At 38.7% G+C, this 19,632-nt stretch overlaps 1 protein-coding gene across 1 annotated transcript; it reads left to right on the top strand.

Moving 5' to 3' along the window:
* Positions 1 to 1,187: 1,187 nt before the first annotated feature.
* On the top strand, positions 1,188 to 19,350 carry EFHB (EF-hand domain family member B). Its single transcript, XM_061465102.1, is given in 14 exon segments — positions 1,188 to 1,333; positions 1,619 to 1,681; positions 2,498 to 2,641; positions 6,405 to 6,579; positions 7,182 to 7,292; positions 8,519 to 8,648; positions 12,080 to 12,165; positions 13,457 to 13,576; positions 13,579 to 13,604; positions 14,367 to 14,575; positions 14,935 to 14,987; positions 14,990 to 15,124; positions 15,648 to 15,829; positions 19,092 to 19,350. Coding segments are annotated over 14 exon segments (1,665 nt in total). The 5' UTR covers positions 1,188 to 1,267; the 3' UTR covers positions 19,257 to 19,350.
* Positions 19,351 to 19,632: the final 282 nt, after the last annotated feature.

Below are 19,632 nucleotides of genomic sequence, written 5' to 3'. Positions count from 1 at the left end.
TCTTTACTTCCCAACTGGTTGTGGATGTTCTCTATTAGCGGGAAAGTACAGCCATGTCTACAGCAGAAAAGCACACCTAGTTTTGAAGAAGGGCACCGGCATGGCCACAGCTAAATAATAGCTGATGATAACAGCTGTTACTTGAAGAGCATGAAGCTATGTTCACGCATACTAGAAGCTAGCTGATCATACTACTGATGTGTGCTGCTAGTGCCCCTGACAGCCAGAACACGTCGTCAGGTACCCTTAGTGCCTAGTGGCCCAGTTATCAGAGAGCAGTTGCTGCCCCAGCCTCTCATCTTCCATTTGTAGGAAAGGGTCCTGAGAATTCAGTTTTAATTTAATTTCCTTCATTTTAAATCCTTATCAAACAAATGTTAGATTGAGAATAAAATGGCAGCAGCTGGTAATGTTTGTTAATTAATTACGGTTAAATTCTGTATGTTTATCTAAAATTGGTTTTGCCATCATAGGGGTATAGAGAATGCAGCAGGATGTGATTAAATTTAGATGTTTTGCTGGATAGAAGGGGCAAGGTTACTAAATGTCACCTGAAAGGAAAAGTCTTTGTAAGAGTTTAGGGGCTTTTAAACAGGGTGAAACTTGTTTAGTCTTACCTATGCTGCTTTTCCGAAATAATGCACATCTGTTTCTAAAAGACACAGTGCTTTAGTTATATGATGTGCTGAGGCATTGAACACAAACGGTAAGAGCATTCAGTTGTCCTAATACGTGAGTAGTGCTTACAGGCTTCTGTCACCCACCTTTGTGCTGTCATGTTGATGGGAGTCTCGGTTTTCTTTAGAGCAACAGTCTCTGTGAAATATTTTATTAATATCTTAATGCATGTGACAACATTTGTGAAAGGAGCTGCATTTTTTATTAGAATAATTAATAAAGATTTAGTTTGGTCAGACTTCTGACCTTGTAAGACCTTTCTTTCGTTCAACCCAAATCAAAACCAAGCCACGTGTCTGAAAGCTGGTAGATTGTCAAGGACTTTAATTAATTGCCCTAAGAAAAATACTATCGCGGCAGTTGCATCCTAGTTACTTTCTTATATCATGAGGGTTAAAAAAATAGCCTGAATGCAATTTCTTTACATGCTTTCTCAAGGGGCTTCGATAGAGATGACGGCAAGGCCGGGAGGGGGCGCCCGCCCCGGGGGGGGACTCTCGCCTCCGTTGCCTGCAGGGGGCGCGGTGGCGCCGCTCGCCGCCCGTTACTAAGCGAGCGGGGCAAATGGCCTCCAAGGTCTCTTGTCGCCATGGAGGGGCAGCTTCGGACCGTCTACGAGGGGAAGTTCACCGACTGGTTTCCCGAGCTGTCGGCAGTGAGAGCTTTCGCCGAACGGGTCCCGCCGTTGCCGCGGAGCCGGCTGCCTGCTCTCTGCGCGTTTCTGGGCCCGGGGTCTCGCCGTGGCCTGAGGGAAGAAGCTGGAGGATGTGGGGCAGGCAGGCTCCTTTCCCTGAGATCTCCTTCTTCTCCTACCTCCCCAATGCATGTAGCTCCTTTTTTTTCCCTTTTATCAAAAGGGGGATAGCTGGTCAACATCTTGTGCAAGGTGTCAGATCCCCATTTGCCTAGTTATGCCTCATTTTTTGATTGTGTTGTTTAGACTGGAAAGTTGCTTTTCACTGGCGATACGGCTGTGAGGTGCCTGACCGAGATTTTACCCAGAGCGAGTTGGTTTTTCAGATGCTCCTTGTGGAACTTTAGTAACGATTTCCCATTAGAGATCGTGTGAAACTGTTTTTTTTTTTAATATCCGTTCTCCTTAGGAACTACTATTTTTTTTCCAATGTTAGTTTTTGTCACATGGGATCATAGAAAATAGCTGGCAGGATGTCAAACACTTCTGGCAGTTCTTTCTCACTCTGCATGTTTTACAAAATTCATTATGCTTTCTTAGATGGGACTAAGTAGAATTGGTTCAGACAGTTTTTCTTTAGTAACACAATTATAATGATTATTATTAGGAATTGTTATTACTTCTGATGAAGGTCCTTCTTTACAAAGATGCCACTCAGAATTGTTCTTCCCACATGCCTCTGAAGAGTTAGAGGACATTGAGACACAAACGGATCCCTTGAATAATAGCTCTCCCTTTAAATGTGTGGTTAAAATAATTTTTGAAATTGCTTCATTGATGGTGAAATGAGGTTTAAAGTTTCTGAAGTTATTAAATGCAATATAAATGAAGCTTCATGAAATACACATGAAGAAGTGGTTATCCTTCTTAAAAATGGAACCTGATAGTTGAAACTTAGCAACTCTCACTTCTGTTGCTGGTTGGATAAAATTTCGGCTGGACTATGTTGACCATATGATCGGAAGATCAGCATCTGTAGGAACATCTGCATGTGTTACAGCCCTAAAACATCCTCATATTTTCTTCTTACCTTGGTGAAATCAAACTAAAATGGCTGCAGTGCATTCTCTTTAATATACTGTGAATATCTGGTGTAATATTGTTTTCACTTTGCTTTATATATAGACCATTACTCCACCTACCTTGCAAAAGTTTCAAAATACAACAAATCCAGTTCCTGGTGTTGAAAGAATATTCTGTGACAGAGCAGATGATCCTGACATTGCATCTCACTTGAAACATGGCGTAGAGTCACCTCCTTCACACACTGTAAGAATGTGACTTTTTTACTATTGTTTAAGAATAGACAGCTTAGGAATGCCCTTAATAAGAGCAACTGATTTCTTCATAGTCAGGGATATAGGTACATAGTTGAGGGATTTACACTGCAGTGTTTCATTGTTATTGTGGATTATCTTAAGGTCCTTTCCAACCCTAACTATTCTATGATTCTATGATACTATCTGAATTCTGAGGTCAATTAATAGGGTTTAATTAGCACGATTGAAATAGGAAACCACTTCAAGTTCAGTGACTTCTACCAGGGACAGCTTTGCAATGACTACTGAATTATTCATTAATTTCAACATCTAAGTTAGTGAACAGTCTTCTACCCACAAATTTTGCTGCTTTCTTCTTTACTGATTGCAGAGGTAAAACCTGTTGAGCTCTTGGCAAGAGAACTGCTCAGAATATGATTATGGTTCAGTGTAAGTACTATGTATTTTTTCTTATGTTTGGGTTGAAACTAATTTTGTAGTTAAAAGTTTTGTATATGTCAGACCATTTTGTGTGTATTCTTCAGAAATTATTTTTGTAATCTGTAATCAACTGAAGATGTCATTGGTGATTTTAATCACATAATTATTGTTAAAATCTCTGAAAATAACAGTTGTGTTAGTAAAATACACTGTTATGATATGGAACTCTGTCTGGGGACAGGTGGGCAGTCCACATAGGGTTTGGGGGTCAGGGTTAAAGGGAATATAGCTATGGGAGACATTACTGTGGGGATCTGTTACAGACCGCCTGATCAAGGAGAACTTGCGGATAAAGCACTCCATAGACAGATAGGAAAAGCCTCACTCTCACAGGCTCTTGTTCTCATGGGGGACTTCAACCACCCTGACATCTGTTGGAAGGACGGTACGGCCCAGCACAAGCAATCCAGGAGGTTCCTCGATTGTGTGGAAGGCAACATCCTTCTGCAAGTAATAGAGGAGCCGGCAAGGAGAGGTGCCATGCTTGACCTCGTGCTCACCAACAGGGAAGGGCTCTTTGGAAATGCGACTCTCCAGGGCAGCCTTGGATGCAGCGATCATGAGATGCTCGAATTTGAGATCCTCAGGACAGTGAGAAGAGCGTGCAGCAAGCTCACTGCCCTGGACTTCAAAAGAGCAGACTTTGGCCTCTTCAGGAACCTGCTTAGGAAGGTTCCATGGGATACAGCCCTAGAGGGCAGAGGGGCCCAAGACTGTTGGTTGATATTCAAGGATCACCTGCTACAAGCTCAGAAGTGCTGCATCCCAACCAGAAGGAAGTGCAGCAGGAGGGCCAGGAGACCTCCTTGGATGAATAAGGAGCTCCTGAGGAAAATTCAAACGAAAAAAGAGGAAGCAAGGACAGGTGGCATGGAAAGAGTACAGGGATGTTGTCCGGGAAGCTAGGGACCAGGTTAGGAAAGCTAAGGCCCAGTTAGAATTAAACTTGGCTAGAGGTATTAAAGATAACAGGAAGGGATTCTACAAGCACACAGCAAATAAAAAACAGACTAGGGAGAATGTAGGCCCCCTCAGGAAGCTCTCAGGAGAACTGGCTACACAGGATTTGGAGAAGGCTGAGGTTCTGAATGACTTCTTTGCCTCAGTCTTCACTGGCAAAGGCTCTGACCAAACCACCCAGGTCTTGGAAGGCAGATGCAGGGACTGTGAGAATGAAGACCTTGCGCCCACTGTAGGAGAGGAACTGATTCGAGACCATCTTAAAAATCTGAAAGTGCACAAGTCCATGGGACCTGATGAAATCCATCTGTGGGTCCTGAAGGAGCTGGCAAATGAAGTTGCGAAGCCGCTGGCCATCATATTTGAGAAATCATGGCAGTCAGGTGAAGTTCCTGATGACTGGAAAAAGGGAAATATAACCCCCATTTTCAAGAAGAGGAAAATGGATGACCTGGGGAATTACAGACCAGGCAGTCTCACCTCTGTGCCTGGCAAAAACTTGGAGCAGATTCTCCTGGAAGGCATGCTAAGGCACATGAAAAACAACAAGGTGCTTGGTGACAGCCAGCATGGCTTCACTAAGGGGAAATCCTGCCTGACCAATTTGGTGGCCTTCTATGATGGGGCTACAGAACTGATGGACAGGGGTAGGGCAGTAGATGTCATCTGCCCGGACTTGTGTAAAGCGTTCGACACTGTCCCACACGACATCCTTGTCTCTAAATTGGAGAGACATCAATTTGACAGATGGACCACTCGGTGGATAAAGAACTGGCTGGATGGCTGCACTCAAAGAGTTGTGATCAATGGCTCAATGTCCAGCTGGAGACCATTAACGAGTGGTGTCCCTCAGGGATCGGTGTTGGGACCGGTCTTGTTCAACATCTTTGTCGCTGACATGGACAGTGGGATTGAGTGTGCCCTCAGCGAGTTTCCCAATGACACCAAGCTGTGTGGTTTGGTTGATATGCTGGAGGAAAGGAATGGTATCCAGAGGGACCTTGACAAGCTTGTGAGGTGGGCTGATGCCAACCTCATGAAGTTTAACCGTGCCAAGTGCAAGGTCCTACACCTGGGTCAGAGCAATCCCAGGCACAGCTACAGGTTGAACAGAGAAGAGATTCAGAGCAGGCCTGCAGAGAAGGGGGTGTTGGTTGATGAGAAAATGAACATGAGCTGGCAGTGTGCGCTTGCAGCCCAGAAAGCCAACGGTATCCTGGGCTGCATCAAAAGGAGGGTGACCAGCAGGTCGAAGGAGGTGATCCTGCCCCTCTACTCTGCTTTTGTGAGACCTCACCTGGAGTATTGTGTGCAATTCTGGTTTCCTCAACATAAAAAGGACATGGAACTGTTGGAACAAGTCCAGAGAAGGGCCACGAGGATGATCAGAGGACTGGAGCACCTTCCGTATGAAGACAGGCTGAGAAAGTTGGGGCTGTTCAGCCTGGAGAAGAGAAGGCTGCATGGAGACCTCATAGCAGCCTTCCAGTATCTGAAGGGGGGCTATAGGGATGCTGGAGAGGGACTCTTCATTAGGGACTGTAGTGACAGGACAAGGGGTAACGGGTTACAACTTAAACAGGGGAAGTTTAGATTGGATGTAAAGAGGAAATTGTTTCCTGTTAGGGTGGTGAGGCACTGGAATGGGTTGCCCAGGGAGGCTGTGGATGCTCCATCCCTGGCAGTGTTCAAGACCAGGTTGGACGAGGCCTTGGGTGATATGACTTAGCGTAAGGTGTCCCTGCCCACGGCAGGGGGGTTGGAACTAGATGATCTTAAGGTCCTTTCCAACCCTAACTATTCTATGATTCTATGATTTCATCTGCTGGGCTTGTGAATGAATTGTTTTCAGTTTTACAAATGAAGAAGTTTCGACAAAGTTCAAGTCTCAAAAAAGAAGTCTTCAGGTTCAAACACGCAAGTCCTGATACCAGAGGATGTTGAGTAGGACATTTACTAGGCATAACCAAGATGAAGAAAAATCTAGTATTTGGTGTCCCTTCTCAGAAGCTTTACAATGGATTCATTTGTTTAGCTTGTACTGTCTGTTAAATACTGTTTCACTTTGCATTATTAATTAAGTATTAACTGGAGAAAGAATTGGTGTCTTGGTTGTTATTATTGGTCTTTCAAAATTCATTTTTGTTTTACAACTCAGTAGGTAAAATGTCAGTATAATCATGTAAGATTTCATTAGAACACTTATGATCAAACTTTTGTTTGTGTGTATATGAGGGGGTAGCCATGTTCACGTGTGAATGATTGAATTTTGCTGTTTTTTCTGCTTCTTATGTTGTTCATGATATCTTTAGGCAGCTTCATTGATAAATCCACTTCCTAAAACAAGTTTTCAACATGAAATACAAGACAAATTAGAAGCAATCTACTTACGTAATCGTAGAGCACCCTTGGGCAAATCACATGATGCTATGTTACCTAAGGACTTAGATATACTTAGTACTATTTTTGGAACAAATACCATCCAAGGTAGGAAAATTCAGTGTTAAAACAATTTTCTTCTAAATACAAGATAATCTGCATTTTAATATATAGCATGTATTCTATGCTTCCAACAATTCCAGCTTAATAGAAAAGCTTTTTTTTTTTATAGCAGTTATTGGTAGGAATAAAAATGTATTCGTGCTTTTCAGTTGTAATAAAGAAAAAAGCAACTGAGAACCTTTGGTAACTAGTGGGGCTTTTGGCTGTTTTCCAGATCTGTCTTTGGAGATTTACCTGGGGAACTGTTTAGGTAGCTGACAACTTACCTTCCCAACTATTTTAATAGGTCTAGTAAAAGATACTACCTTGACCTGTAAATCTTTCTTCTATAGATCGGAGCAAATGTTGACCATGTAGCTCTCTTGCAACAGTTATGTTCTTCTCAGTTTCTGTGATTTTTATTTTTTTCCCTAGTCTCATGTCATTATGATGTAAGATTCCTATAGATTGACTAAAAATGTGGTAAGGAGTATCATTCTTCCACAGTATTAGCATATTCTATAACAATATCGTGTTTAAGAGCAAACCAGACAAAACACCCACCTCCCTTACCTTCCCCAGCCATATATTTATTCCTTACTTTCCAGATGTATCAGGTGGAGAGCTTCTAAATCCACCAAAAACTTTTGAGGAAGTGGATAAAGAAGCTGGAGAAGGACATGATCTGTACATTGTGTCACACGATGATTATTATGTGGGTAAGTTCAAAAGCTGATAAAAAAAGTTCTAATATAAATAAAGGTAATTTTTCCTCTTTGTGTGTTCAACACATACTGCTATTTTTGAGATGTAAACTATTGCTACTTACTACTGTATTAATATAATATTAATTCTTTTTAAAAGTAATGATGTGAAGAAAATACATGCAACTGAGAGAGCATGACCTGTTTCTGTAAATGTAGATCACTTTGTAGTGAGTGCATTAGACAGTATAGGAACTTAATGAAGGAGTTGGAAACCTGATTTCTTTTGGGTGCTATTTGAAAAACAAAGTATTTCCAGGAAACTAGAAACTCATAGATGCCCTGGTTGCTTTCTGGGTTTGGCATTGTTTATGCCACTGAGAGCAATGTCAGATTTAAAGCCACAGCCCATTCCAGTACTTTCACCTCTGGTTCCTCCCTTGTCAGGATGCAAACAGAATTTCAGGGCAGCTAGACTTTTCGATGGGGAGCTCAGCATCAAGCTCTGATTACAAGGAATTTCAGGCTGCTGGCTGGCTCTCTGGAATGCAGATTCCTCAGGCTATAGCACCTTCCTGTGAGTCTGTCCCATGGCTTCTTTTTCTGCCCTTCGAGTGGGCTGTGTGTCCACTGCTTCAGCCTCTGGGGGCTGTACCTGTGTGAAGTAGTCTGCTCAGGAGTGGTTACTCTTGTTTGTTGTTTGTAAACAAGTAGGTAGTGTCTTGTTTACAGTGAAGTCAGTGGCAAATTTTCCATTGAAGTCAACATAGCAAGAATATATGTGAAAGAGCAACACCTCAAAACCACTTTGTTTCCTTTTAGCATTTTTTTTTTTTTTAACAAATCATAAATTAAACAGTACATATCTCTGCTCAGCTATGGACATTATCAGAATGATTTGTTTTCATGACCCTTGCTACTTAGGCTACCTGGTATTTTTTCATTAATTCTGTTGAGCTTGCCTTCATTCAGAAATAAAAGTACATCCAACTGTTTTACCACTGAAGCAGTTTTTGCTTTTTATTTTGCTTTTTATCTTCACTTGTAGCAGTGAGATTATTCATAACTACTTAATAAACATGAGGAATGCAAATTACTTATCTTTCATTGAACAGAATTGTTAATTAGTTATTTGCTTGTGTTTCTTTATTGTTTCTATTCTTTATTGTTCTTAAGAATGAAGAGACTTAGTACATTTTTCTTCCCAGAAATACAGGTTGAAATGCTTTCTTTTTCCACAGGAGAAGCAATAAATAGGAAGTATGGGTCTCCAAACTTCAGCAAGTCTTTTGTTTATGGAATAAAAAACCCTCACTTTAAGGACAGGCGATATGTATCCAAATCCTTAAATTGGCAGTCTGCTCCAGAATTGTAAGTTGCAATGAGTTAACTAGTTAAATTGTGGCTTGAGCTCTCAAGAAGAGTGAGTCTTCATGTTTGAAGATAATTTTACATCTCAGAATCCTGTTCATAACTATATTGAACCGAATAGACATCGCAAGGAATGATTTTCAGAATAGTTTGTCCAAAACAGTTCTACCATAGTATTACACTTTATTTCTTTAGCATTACATAAAGACACTTTTGATTTTAAATTAGAAGATTTTCCAGTTACTAGATTTGTGTTTGTCTTGCAAAGGTGTTGCTGTTTCATTCTAACATATAATATTTTTAATATTGTTGAAAAATTGTTGAGTATTGTTAAACAAATACTTATGAGAGTTAGTGTTATAATTTGTAGGAAGACAGCAGAAAAAAATCATATCAAAACAAAGTCATGATTTCCGAGAAAAAATTTTAACCTCAACTTGAAAAAGTCCATACGTAAGCAAAACTGAGAAGAAAATTCACTCATGTTTGCCAAGTCACCAGTATCTCTTTCTGTCTTGGTTAAAAATGATCACTGTGCTATCAGTACTTCCACTGCACCACTCAGTTGCAAGAAGGGACTTTCTGCTTGTCCTTATTAGGCTGATAAGTTGTCAAGTTACTAATGAGGTCTGTATTGTGTCTATGTGGTGGTATCTTACTGTTGAAATGGTCTGTATCTGAATTGATCAAATTTACATGTTACAAATTACAAGCACACTTTATTTCCCCTGTCTTTTGTAGTTAGGAAGGTTTGAAAGAACTGAAATATTTCATCTACTTGACCATTTTGCTTACTCTTACACTACTTTTGGTCATCTTTGTTACATCACCTATATTCTTACTTTATTACTTCCTTGGAAAAGGACATGGAACTAACTTGTGTTGTTATCTAGCATCATATCTCAATCTCAGTCATATCATTGCAATGCCTCATAAAACCTCAGGTAATCAGGAACAGCTTTTTAGTTTTATAGAACAGTGCTTATGAAAGGCTACAGTAGTCCTATGGTACTGTGTGGTCAGTATCCAGCTGTGCCACAAATCTAGAGTTCCTGAACATATACAAAACTGTCTTTGCAGTTGCTCTAGATTTCTGCAAAATCATACTTGAAGACTCACAACCAACATTACTGACTTTGTAGCAAAATTTAATTTTAAGCTCAAGATCACAGGCTTAAGTGACTCTGGAGGACATGCCAATGGTACCTGGTAAGGAGTGAACACAAATGTCAGCCAGTTTCTCCTCTCCACTTCACTGTGTCCCAGCATAACGTGAAGTAGACCGGGAGTAAGAGCAACGTGAGGGCGTATGGTCAGTCAGGGAATATGTGTTGCAGTGCAGGCTTAAACACAGCACTAATATTACAAGACAGGTACAAGCTAACATAATTTTATTTAGTGAATTTTTCACCATCCACATCCTATGTGTAACATGAAGATAAAAAGAGCACACAGTGCATCTATCTCTGTGTGGTTTTGTTGGGTTTTTTTTGTGTGTGTTCGTCTTGTATTTTAGAACAAAGCACTGATTCTGTTTTCAATTTTGATGGAGATTTCTGATTCATGTGACAGTTTTAATTATTAAACATAGAGATAAAATGAATATACTTCATTAAGGGGAAATCCTGCCTGACCAATTTGGTGGACTTCTATGATGGGGCTACAGAACTGATGGACAGGGGTAGGGCAGTTGATGTCATCTGCCTGGACTTGTGTAAAGCGTTCAACACTGTCCCACATGACATCCTTGTCTCTAAATTGGAGAGACATCAATTTGATGGATGGACCACTCAGTGAATAAAGAACTGGCTAGATGGCCGCACTCAAAGAGTTGTGATCAATGGCTCAATGTCCAGCTGGAGACCATTAACGAGTGGTGTCCCTCAGGGATCGGTGTTGGGACAGGTCTTGTTTAACATCTTTGTCGCTGACATGGACAGTGGATTGAGTGCGCCCTCAGCAAGTTTGCCGATGACACCAAGCTGTGTGGTTCGGTTGGTACGCTGGAGGAAAGGAATGCCATCCAGAGGGACCTTGACACACTTGTGAGGTGGGCTGATGCCAACCTCATGAAGTTTAACCATGCCAAGTGCAAGGTCCTGCACCTAGGTCGGAGCAATCCCAGGCACAGCTACACGTTGGGCAAAGAAGAGATTCAAAGCAGCCCTGCGGAAAAAGACTTGGGGGTGTTGGTTGATGAGAAAATGAACATGAGCTGGCAGCGTGTGCTTGCAGCCCAGAAAGCCAACGGTATCCTGGGCTGCATCAAAAGGAGGGTGACCAGCAGGTCAAAGGAGGTGATCCTGCCCCTCTACTCTGCTCTTGTGAGACCTCACCTGGAGTATTGTGAGCAGTTCTGGTGTCATCAACATAAAAAGGATATGGAACTGTTGGAACAAGTCCAGAGGAGGGCCACCAGGATGATCAGAGGACTGGAGCACCTCCCATATGAAGACAGGCTGAGAAAGTTGGGGCTGTTCAGCCTGGAGAAGAGAAGGCTGCGTGGAGACCTCATAGCAGCCTTTTGGTATCTGAAGGGGGCCTATAGGGATGCTGGAGAGGGACTCTTCATTAGGGACTGTAGTGACAGGACAAGGGGTAATGGGTTACAACTTAAACAGGGGAAGTTTATATTGGATGTAAGGAGGAAATTGTTTCCTGTTAGGGTGGTGAGGCACTGGAATGGGTTGCCCAGGGAGGTTGTGAATTCTCCATCCCTGGCAGTGTTCAAGACCAGGTTGGACGAGGCCTTGGGTGATATGACTTAGCGTAAGGTGTCCCTGCCCATGGCAGGGGGGTTGGAACTAGATGATCTTAAGGTCCTTTCCAACCCTAACGGTTCTATGATTCTATGAATATATTGCATCTTTTTCCAATTAATAGACAAGCAGATCTTTAATGTCGCCAACATTGTCTTAATTTTCTGGTAAATAAAACTGGGCCAAGTTTTCCAGATGGATTTTGGCTTGGTTTCTGGTTTTGGTAGACATGAAATTGCATGTGAAAAAGTGGAGATGTGATTCCACTTTAGCCAAAAGTAGTTTATTGGAGACATTATTTCAATTGAAGATCTGGTTTGTCCTAAATATTCCTATAATTTTACTAGTAAGTTACAAGGGCTTTTCTCACTCATTTCTGTCATCTTAGGAAAAAAAAATAGAAAAGCATAGAATGTTTTTCCTTTTAATGAGTACCAATGTTCAAAAGGTAAATGTTTACATTGTTCTGTTATATTACAAACTGCAAATGTTCCAAACAGGTTTATAATGGGATGCTTTTCCAGAATAGCAACTTCAAAGCAAAGTACTGATAAACAAATTTCAGGTGAACTATGTGTATCATCCCTTATTACATAACAGATGATCCAATTATTTTTTTAATAATAGCACAGGGTTTATTTTAGCTATTAAACTACTTGAAAATTAACAAAGAAATGTGCTTATTGACAGTATAGAAGAAACTAAGAATGTCCCCCCAGACCATACATTTGGAGTGTCACTCTGTCCATATATATATGGTAAGTTCAGGGGCAGAATAAAATATTATCATGTTGAAACTATGCTGAATTAATTACTGTTGGTTGTATAATATAAAATTTTCCTAAAATCTTGGAGGCAAGGTATAGAAATTTAACAGTGATAGTAAAGTTTTGGAGGGAAAATTTGAGGTGAAGTTGCTAGTGGGGAAAAAAAAATGAATGTCAGAAATAGAGAAACAGCAGAAAACTCATATTGACATCTAAGTGGCAAAGTTAAAATGGTTATTTAAAACAGTGATGTGTCTTTCTTCTCAATGATTTTTCCTGCACTTATATAAAAAGAGAAAAAATAACTAGCAGTAAATAAGGACACATTTTTGAAGGTAACAGAGAGACAGAAAGTGGAAATTAAAATTAAAAAGATCTTATCATTGTGGCAAAACTTTGCAAGTTAGTCAACTCAAATAATTGATATTGGGATTGATGGTGTTTTAACATTATGTTTCATAACTAGGGAACACAGTGAATAGATAGGCAGCAAAAAAGGTAAGTGGCTCAAAGTTATTTAATAAGTCAATACCAGAGAAGGCTTATTCAAATTCTGCATAAGCATTCATACACACTTTACTGTGTAGTGTAATAAAGTTAAATATTTAAAGTGTGCAGGTATGCCTGTCCTATAAGGAACAGCAGAAGAACTGAACAAAAAAAATTCATTATTAACAAATAGAAAATAATGCTTATACGTTTCTGTTAGAAGGGGATTAGATGAGCTACTAATATTTATTGGACTCTGAATGTACTTCTACTCCAGAAAGTGATCTTGGTGCTCGGGAACTCGGATGAGAACTGTAGCTCAGTGTGCCAAAGTGTTTAAAAATAGTAATAAACTTAGGATATGTAGAAAATGGGAAGAAGAACACAAAAACAGTAGATTGTATAGAAATAAATGGTATATAGTTATCTGAAATATTACATTGACTTTCACATTGTTTCTTGTAAGATCCAATACAACAGACTGGAAGTGATAGATCAATTATACATGTTCTTTTGATCTCAACTATTTGGACATTGAGTAACTCTTACTGCTGTCAGAAGCTTTTGGAATCAGTGGATGGATTTGTGAAGCTATATTAAGATATTTCAAAAGCTTTGATATTTACTGCATATGAGTAGAGAAATCATCATGTGGACTGTTTGATCTTTTAATGAAATGTATCAGATGTTTAGCAGTGCTTAAAATCAGCATCCTGAAACTGAAATGTTCCTTTTGAAAAATGTCCATTTTCTGTATATGCACAACTAATCAAGGAAGTATTCATTTTTATAGGAGTTGCTGAACTTCTTCACCATGGGGTTCCATGTGACATCCTCCATGGTAAAGACAAAGGGAGAAGTCTTTTGACTAAAGTTTGGCAGAGTTTGAAGAAAGCTAACTATGAGAATTTTGACCAGAAGCATTCAAGCATTATGATAGGGTTAGTGCTTTGAAGAAGTATAAATGTAAAGGAATGCGTGACACAGCAATCTGTGCTATGGAGATACAGACATGAAGAAACACAAGCATGGGAAGGCAAATATAGATGAAGACCATAAAGAAAAGGTCGTTTAATAGTTATCCTATATTCAATCTACGATATGCTATGGAATTAAACACAACAGTATTTCCAGCCTTCCGGGTATATCCATGTTAGCAGCAAGCAAGGGACATGTGAGCAGGAATAACCTTAGCATTTTTTGCTCTTCAAAATTTGGTATTTCTTCTTAAAAGAAAAACAGTTGAAGGGATTATGTTCATATTTTCTTCCAAGCTGTACTTTTTGACTGAGTCTCCAAGCAGCAGAATTTCAGATAATTTTTTCTCTCTGGAAGAAAGCTTGTAATTGACATTTCATATGCAACATAAATTGTAATGTATAAGGAATGATTGATGCCCTACTTTCAAAAGAAATCTTTGCTTTGCCTCAACATTTATGATCAGATTGTTATCTTGTCATAATACTCTGTCATACTCTTTTACTCTCAAATCATTGTATTAAGTTGAAAATTATTTTTTGACACTTAATTTCTAAATTACTAAGGGTTTCTTTCTGTATTCAGCAGATTTGCTCTTCTGAAATGATGTGTCTGGTGCTGTATTTATATATATATATATGTAAACACGAATGTGTACGTTTTCCTTTTGGTGGAGCCATTTTATAATGGCTGTTGTAGCAACTGTTTTGTTTTATTTATAATAGAATCGTGACGGAATGATAGACAAGGACAACCTACAAAAGTCCTGTTTTCAGCTTAATTTGAATCTAGATGATGAGCTCCTGGATTCATTATTTGACTGTTGTGATTTGGATAAAGATGGTCTGATTAATTATTTGGAGTTCACAAACTTTCTGAACTGGAAAAACAAAACGGCTGTTAAAGAGTTTGAAGAAAAAAATAATTACAAAAGGTAGACGACTAAGTACGGGGAAATCATTGTGATGATCTTGTTCTCATAATGGCTATTGAAAGGACATTGCTGTTGTTGACTGGGTGCTTCTTTAGAAAAGTAAGATTTAGAGAGTGTCTACCACTGTCAGAATCTCAGATTACAAAAAGTTTTTCAGGACCCTGGAGTTCTGTGTTGCATGTTGAGAATGTCGCATAAATCAGGAGAAGGTAAAAATTCTCTTAGAATCTTTATTAGAAATGCAGATTAATTATCTTACCTACTTTATAGGTTTTCAAGGATTTAAGCAATGGTTTTTACCTCTTAGTCTATAATGTGCTGATAATAAATCTTGGCTGTACCATAACTTTTGCTTATAGCAGAAAAATTGATGCTCTTTTTCTGCCTGAAGACATAAAGGAGCTGAAGCAGGAAATCTTGTGTTAAAAAAACTGGAAAGCTCAGAAAAGATACCAGAAATACTTACAAGACCAACAGATCATGTATTTGCAAATTATCAAACAACTTCTTCTCATTACAGTGCTGTAGTAGGTGGTCTTCCAACGACCTGTAAGTACAGTGAATGGTACTTCTCACTTCTGAGCATTATTTAAGACAAAGTCAGCAACAAGTTGAAAAAATATTGCTACAGGTTCTACTAACATACAGTAGTGATTTATCTAAACTAAGTTTGTTTAGGATTGTGGCTTGGAAGTTGCATGGCTTGGATGTTTTGCATGGTTAATCGATTGAAAACGTGACAGTTAATCTAGATGTCTTTGAGAAATTAAGCTAGTAACTTTGGAAGAACAATATCATCTTGGAATCACCTAAAAATGTTTTTATCTGGAAGTTCTGGGTACGTTCTAGAATATTACTGCAAGATCTCCTGCTGTCATGCTTCATGATGTACCTGAAGCTAGAAATTCTAAAAATATGAAAAAAAAATGAAGAAAATTATGAGACTCATTATTGAACCTACATGTAACAAAGTATCAAATTTGTTGTTATTTAATACAAAATGTTTTTTTCCTCCCTGGAACTGTCTTTACATACAGGCTTTTCCATGCTGCCTGTTGATTGATTTCCATAGGTTGTCCAGTGTGTGGTGTTCCAAGTATTAGTTCAGCTCTTCCTCCTCCTCGAATTCGCTGCCTCAGTGACAGAACTAATTATGGTGATGACACCATTGCTTATGCATTATTATTCCCTTCTGTCTTTAGTCAAAAGGGAGTGTATTAAAAAGACTTTTTCAAAACAAGACCAAAGGCGGAGGTACAGTGCATTTTTTCAGAATATTCTGAAGAATGGGGCCTAGAAAGGTGTTGGAGAGGGACTCTTCATCAGGGACTGTAGTGATAGGGCAAGGAGGAATGGGTTAAAACTTAAACAGGGGAAGTTTAGATTGGATATAAGGAAGAAGTTCTTTACTGTGAGGGTGGTGAGAAACTGCAATATGTTGCCCAAAGAAGTGGTAAAGGCGCCATCCCTGGTGGTGTTCAAGGCCAGGTTGGACAGAGCCTTGGATGACATGGTTTAGTGTGAGGTGTCCCTGCCCATGGCAGGGGGAGTAGAACTAAATGATCTTAAGGTCCTTTCCAACCCAAACCATTCTATGATTCTATGACTGTTCCAAGATAAATGTACCTCTAGCCATGTGGGAGTGGAAAGTCATATTATCAAGTAAACAGTTTGTAAAACTCACTGGTGCCACATTGCCATCTTTCTTTGCATCCATTCAGCTATCTGATAAATACATGCTCTTCACATTCAAAATTATTCATAGATGTGGTAGATACTAATTTTATTGAAATCCAACTTCAATAAGTGGTATAAGGAAGTAAATCAGCGTGTTGCTACTAATATGCTCAAATGCTGTGTCAAATGAGGGTTGGTAATTAATCTGGGTTTAAGAGTCTGTGACTTATCATTTCTGCAATCTGACAAGAGCAAAGCAGTTGTGAAATTTCCATCATTGCACATATTAAAATTTGTGAGCAAGGTCTTAAGCATCATGGTTTAATGGTAAATGGTAAAGTTAGCTCTGCTTTGATTATGTGGTTGGATGGATGATCTCCAAAGATCTCTTCTAACCTAAGTTATTTTATGATTCTCTGTCTTAAAAAAAACCAGGATTTTTACAGGTGTGTAAAACTAGTTTCTCTCACAGAGGGGTATTCAGTGGAAAATTTTACCCAAGGTGCCTTTCCTCAAATAAACATGCAGGTTTTGCTAATGGCAAATTCAGCAAACTGTGTGAATATATGTTTTAAGTGCTCTGCTGAGTCTTGGTCATAGGCTCAGATCTACAAAGGACTTTTACAGTGGTAGAGGATATAGGGAGTCACGCCTCAGCGCTGTGTCCTCTCGTATTTCTGAAGAGAAAGATAGGATGTGGGGACTCGGTGATTTTTCTATCTGATATCTCTGGGTGCTGCTATCACCCTGTTATTTCACAGTCCAAATGCTGTGAACCCCACAAATATGCTAAAACAACTTTGCTGCTTTCTCAGTATTGTTTATTCTTTTGCATCTACATTTTTATGCATTTTCTTGTGAAAAAATACTGAGAGGACTTCGTTACCTGAAATACAGTTTATGAGACGGTTGTAACAAAATGTGAAATTTCAATCTAAAGTGAGAAAAGAAGCCTTGATAGCATCTTTCTCTCTACTAGTCATTATATTAAATAGTCACATTTGAAAGTGGATTTGGAAATTGAGTATGCATTTTACAGAAAAGCATGTTGCTAGTTAGTGGTTGGAGTTGTAAAAGGTGTGGTGTCATGTTCTATATGTATCCATAAAAAAAAATGGCTTGTCAGAGTGTTTTATACGTGAGCATTTACCATCTTATAGTCTAGCTCTGAAGTGGGAAATCCGTGCATGAAGAATATAGCTAACAGTAAATAGAATTCATGCTTCATTGAGAAGCCCATTATACCTGTCAAGCACTAGATAAAACTCTTCTCTGAAGTTAAAATGTTGCCCGAGATGTCATACTCCTTCGTAGACTGTATGGGCTGTGCAGAGTTCAGTACACCTGTGAGTGTGTTTTACATCACCCTATACTCATGTTTCAGTATTTGAATGATGGTCTTTATTTTGAGATGGAGCATTAATATTTGCAAACATAGTAGGTAATGAAATTATTGTATGAAAGCCTAGAGTCATTTAGTACTGCTGGATTCATTTCTGAGAAATGAATGCAAATTCTCAGTATAAAGCAGTTTCATGAGGTGACTCTTTGTGTTACAGAAGAACGAAATAGTTCTAGAGCCTGTTGTTTTCTTTACTGGAATTTATCCCAGTCTACTGAAGAGAACAGAAGTTACATAACTGAGCAGTAGTGTGTAATTTATATCCAATAAGATCATGTTAATAGTCGGTAAGGGTCAGTTTAACCCCATCTATAAGTCTGTGGTTTAGTCAGTGATTATTTTATGGCTGTTGATGAGTCAGGGCAGGGTTTTATTTTAATGTGGTGAAGCCACATTTTAAGAGCATGTAGTCCTTTATTTCCTTGGAGTGATAGCCTGTAATGGATTACTTTTAGTTTGACTTTTGAATTTCACTAGCTTGTTGACGACATTAGATCAAATCTGGTTTGTTTTCCTCATGAGTAATGTTATTGATTTAGCTGAAACAACACCTATGCCTAAGGAAACAAAATTTAGTTCATGTTTTCCTCTTGTAATTTCACCTGGCATAAACTGTCATAGATTTATTGCCTAAGTTGAAGCTGTAGATTTGCTGTACTGTGAATCAGGCCTGTGTTTATACAAAAGACAGTTTTAAAGAAAGGTGAAAACAAGGTTGATTTGACTGTGTTAAAGGTCTTTACCAAAGAATGCATAAAATCTCCAGAGTACTAAGGTAACACACATGCACACAAATGATACAGATGAAGAAGCCAGATGTTTGCTTATACTAAGAAAAGTGCAAGTTATGTCAATATTCTTCTGAAGCCACTTTCCTCTAATGAGTCAACAGGTCAATGTGTTGGGCATGCAGCAGGAAGCATCCAAGTGAAAAAATACAGGAAAAAAAACACTTCTGCTGAATTGCTTTGGTGTAAAACTATAGCAAGAGCTAAAGTTGATGTGAACCATTTCACTTTAATCGCTTGACCCACTTCTCTTACACCAGCTGAAGATCTTGTTTATAGTACTCTTGCTGTGAAATACAGGAAGTAATAAAATTTGATGTATGCTGGTAACAACAAACAGTAAAAATACAATGGATAAAAAGGATTTGACTTACAGCTTTTAAAAAGCATTTTTTTTCCCTGAGTCTTCTGTGTTTGATTTTTCCAGTGTTGAAGTTGCATTAACATTACTTTATTAACTAAAGACAATTTTGTGCACCACAAAAGCACCACAGCTTTCATCCCAATAAGATTCAGATTTCCTTAAATAGAAACTTCTTTGGTTAATGAAGCAGGATGTGGTCTGTAGTTTTTATTTAAGAGTGGGAAAATATTCTTTGGCAGGTAGAGATTGCTGATTTATGTAAAAGCCAGACTTATTATTTTGTAGATTGCAGGAATTCTATGCAACATTGGCATGAACATTTCAGATGAAAGGTTTGAGGAGAAACGGAAGCAAGCCTCTATGAAGCATCAGAAAGAAGAGGTTTGTGTAGAAAGCATCAAGAACATACTGGATAAGATATATGCATCACACACAGAAACTGGTTGCTAGTTCTAGTCTTTGGGCACTGCATTTATTTAAATTGACATAACTTATAATTCTGATGCTGAGTACAATAAATATTTCCAATAACGTGTTTACAGAACTCGAATTTGTTGTTTATTGTCTTTCTGAACATTGAATTCACCCCATGTATATGAATCTTTCTGCTATCATTGTGGTTCGTTGGAACTGGTATCTATAAAGAGGAGACAGCGTATTTGTAAATGGAATGAAAATGGAATGAAAATATTTAATCTTACATCCTTTTTTTTTTTTTTTTTTTTTTTACAGCATTTCTGAGTCTAAATAATATTTTGACCATGGACACATTTTGTATTTTTGAATTTATTTTTTTCTCTTACAAACAAAATGACAGTTTTGAAAA

The sequence above is a fragment of the Pezoporus flaviventris genome, unplaced genomic scaffold, assembly GCF_033815535.1.
Source record: "Pezoporus flaviventris isolate CSIRO_AGI_PZ_B2104156 unplaced genomic scaffold, CSIRO_AGI_Pfla_v1 ptg000037l, whole genome shotgun sequence".
NCBI lineage: Eukaryota > Metazoa > Chordata > Aves > Psittaciformes > Psittacidae > Pezoporus > Pezoporus flaviventris.
Note: the sequence above shows the minus strand (reverse complement) of the source record. Positions and strands in the feature narration are given on the sequence as shown.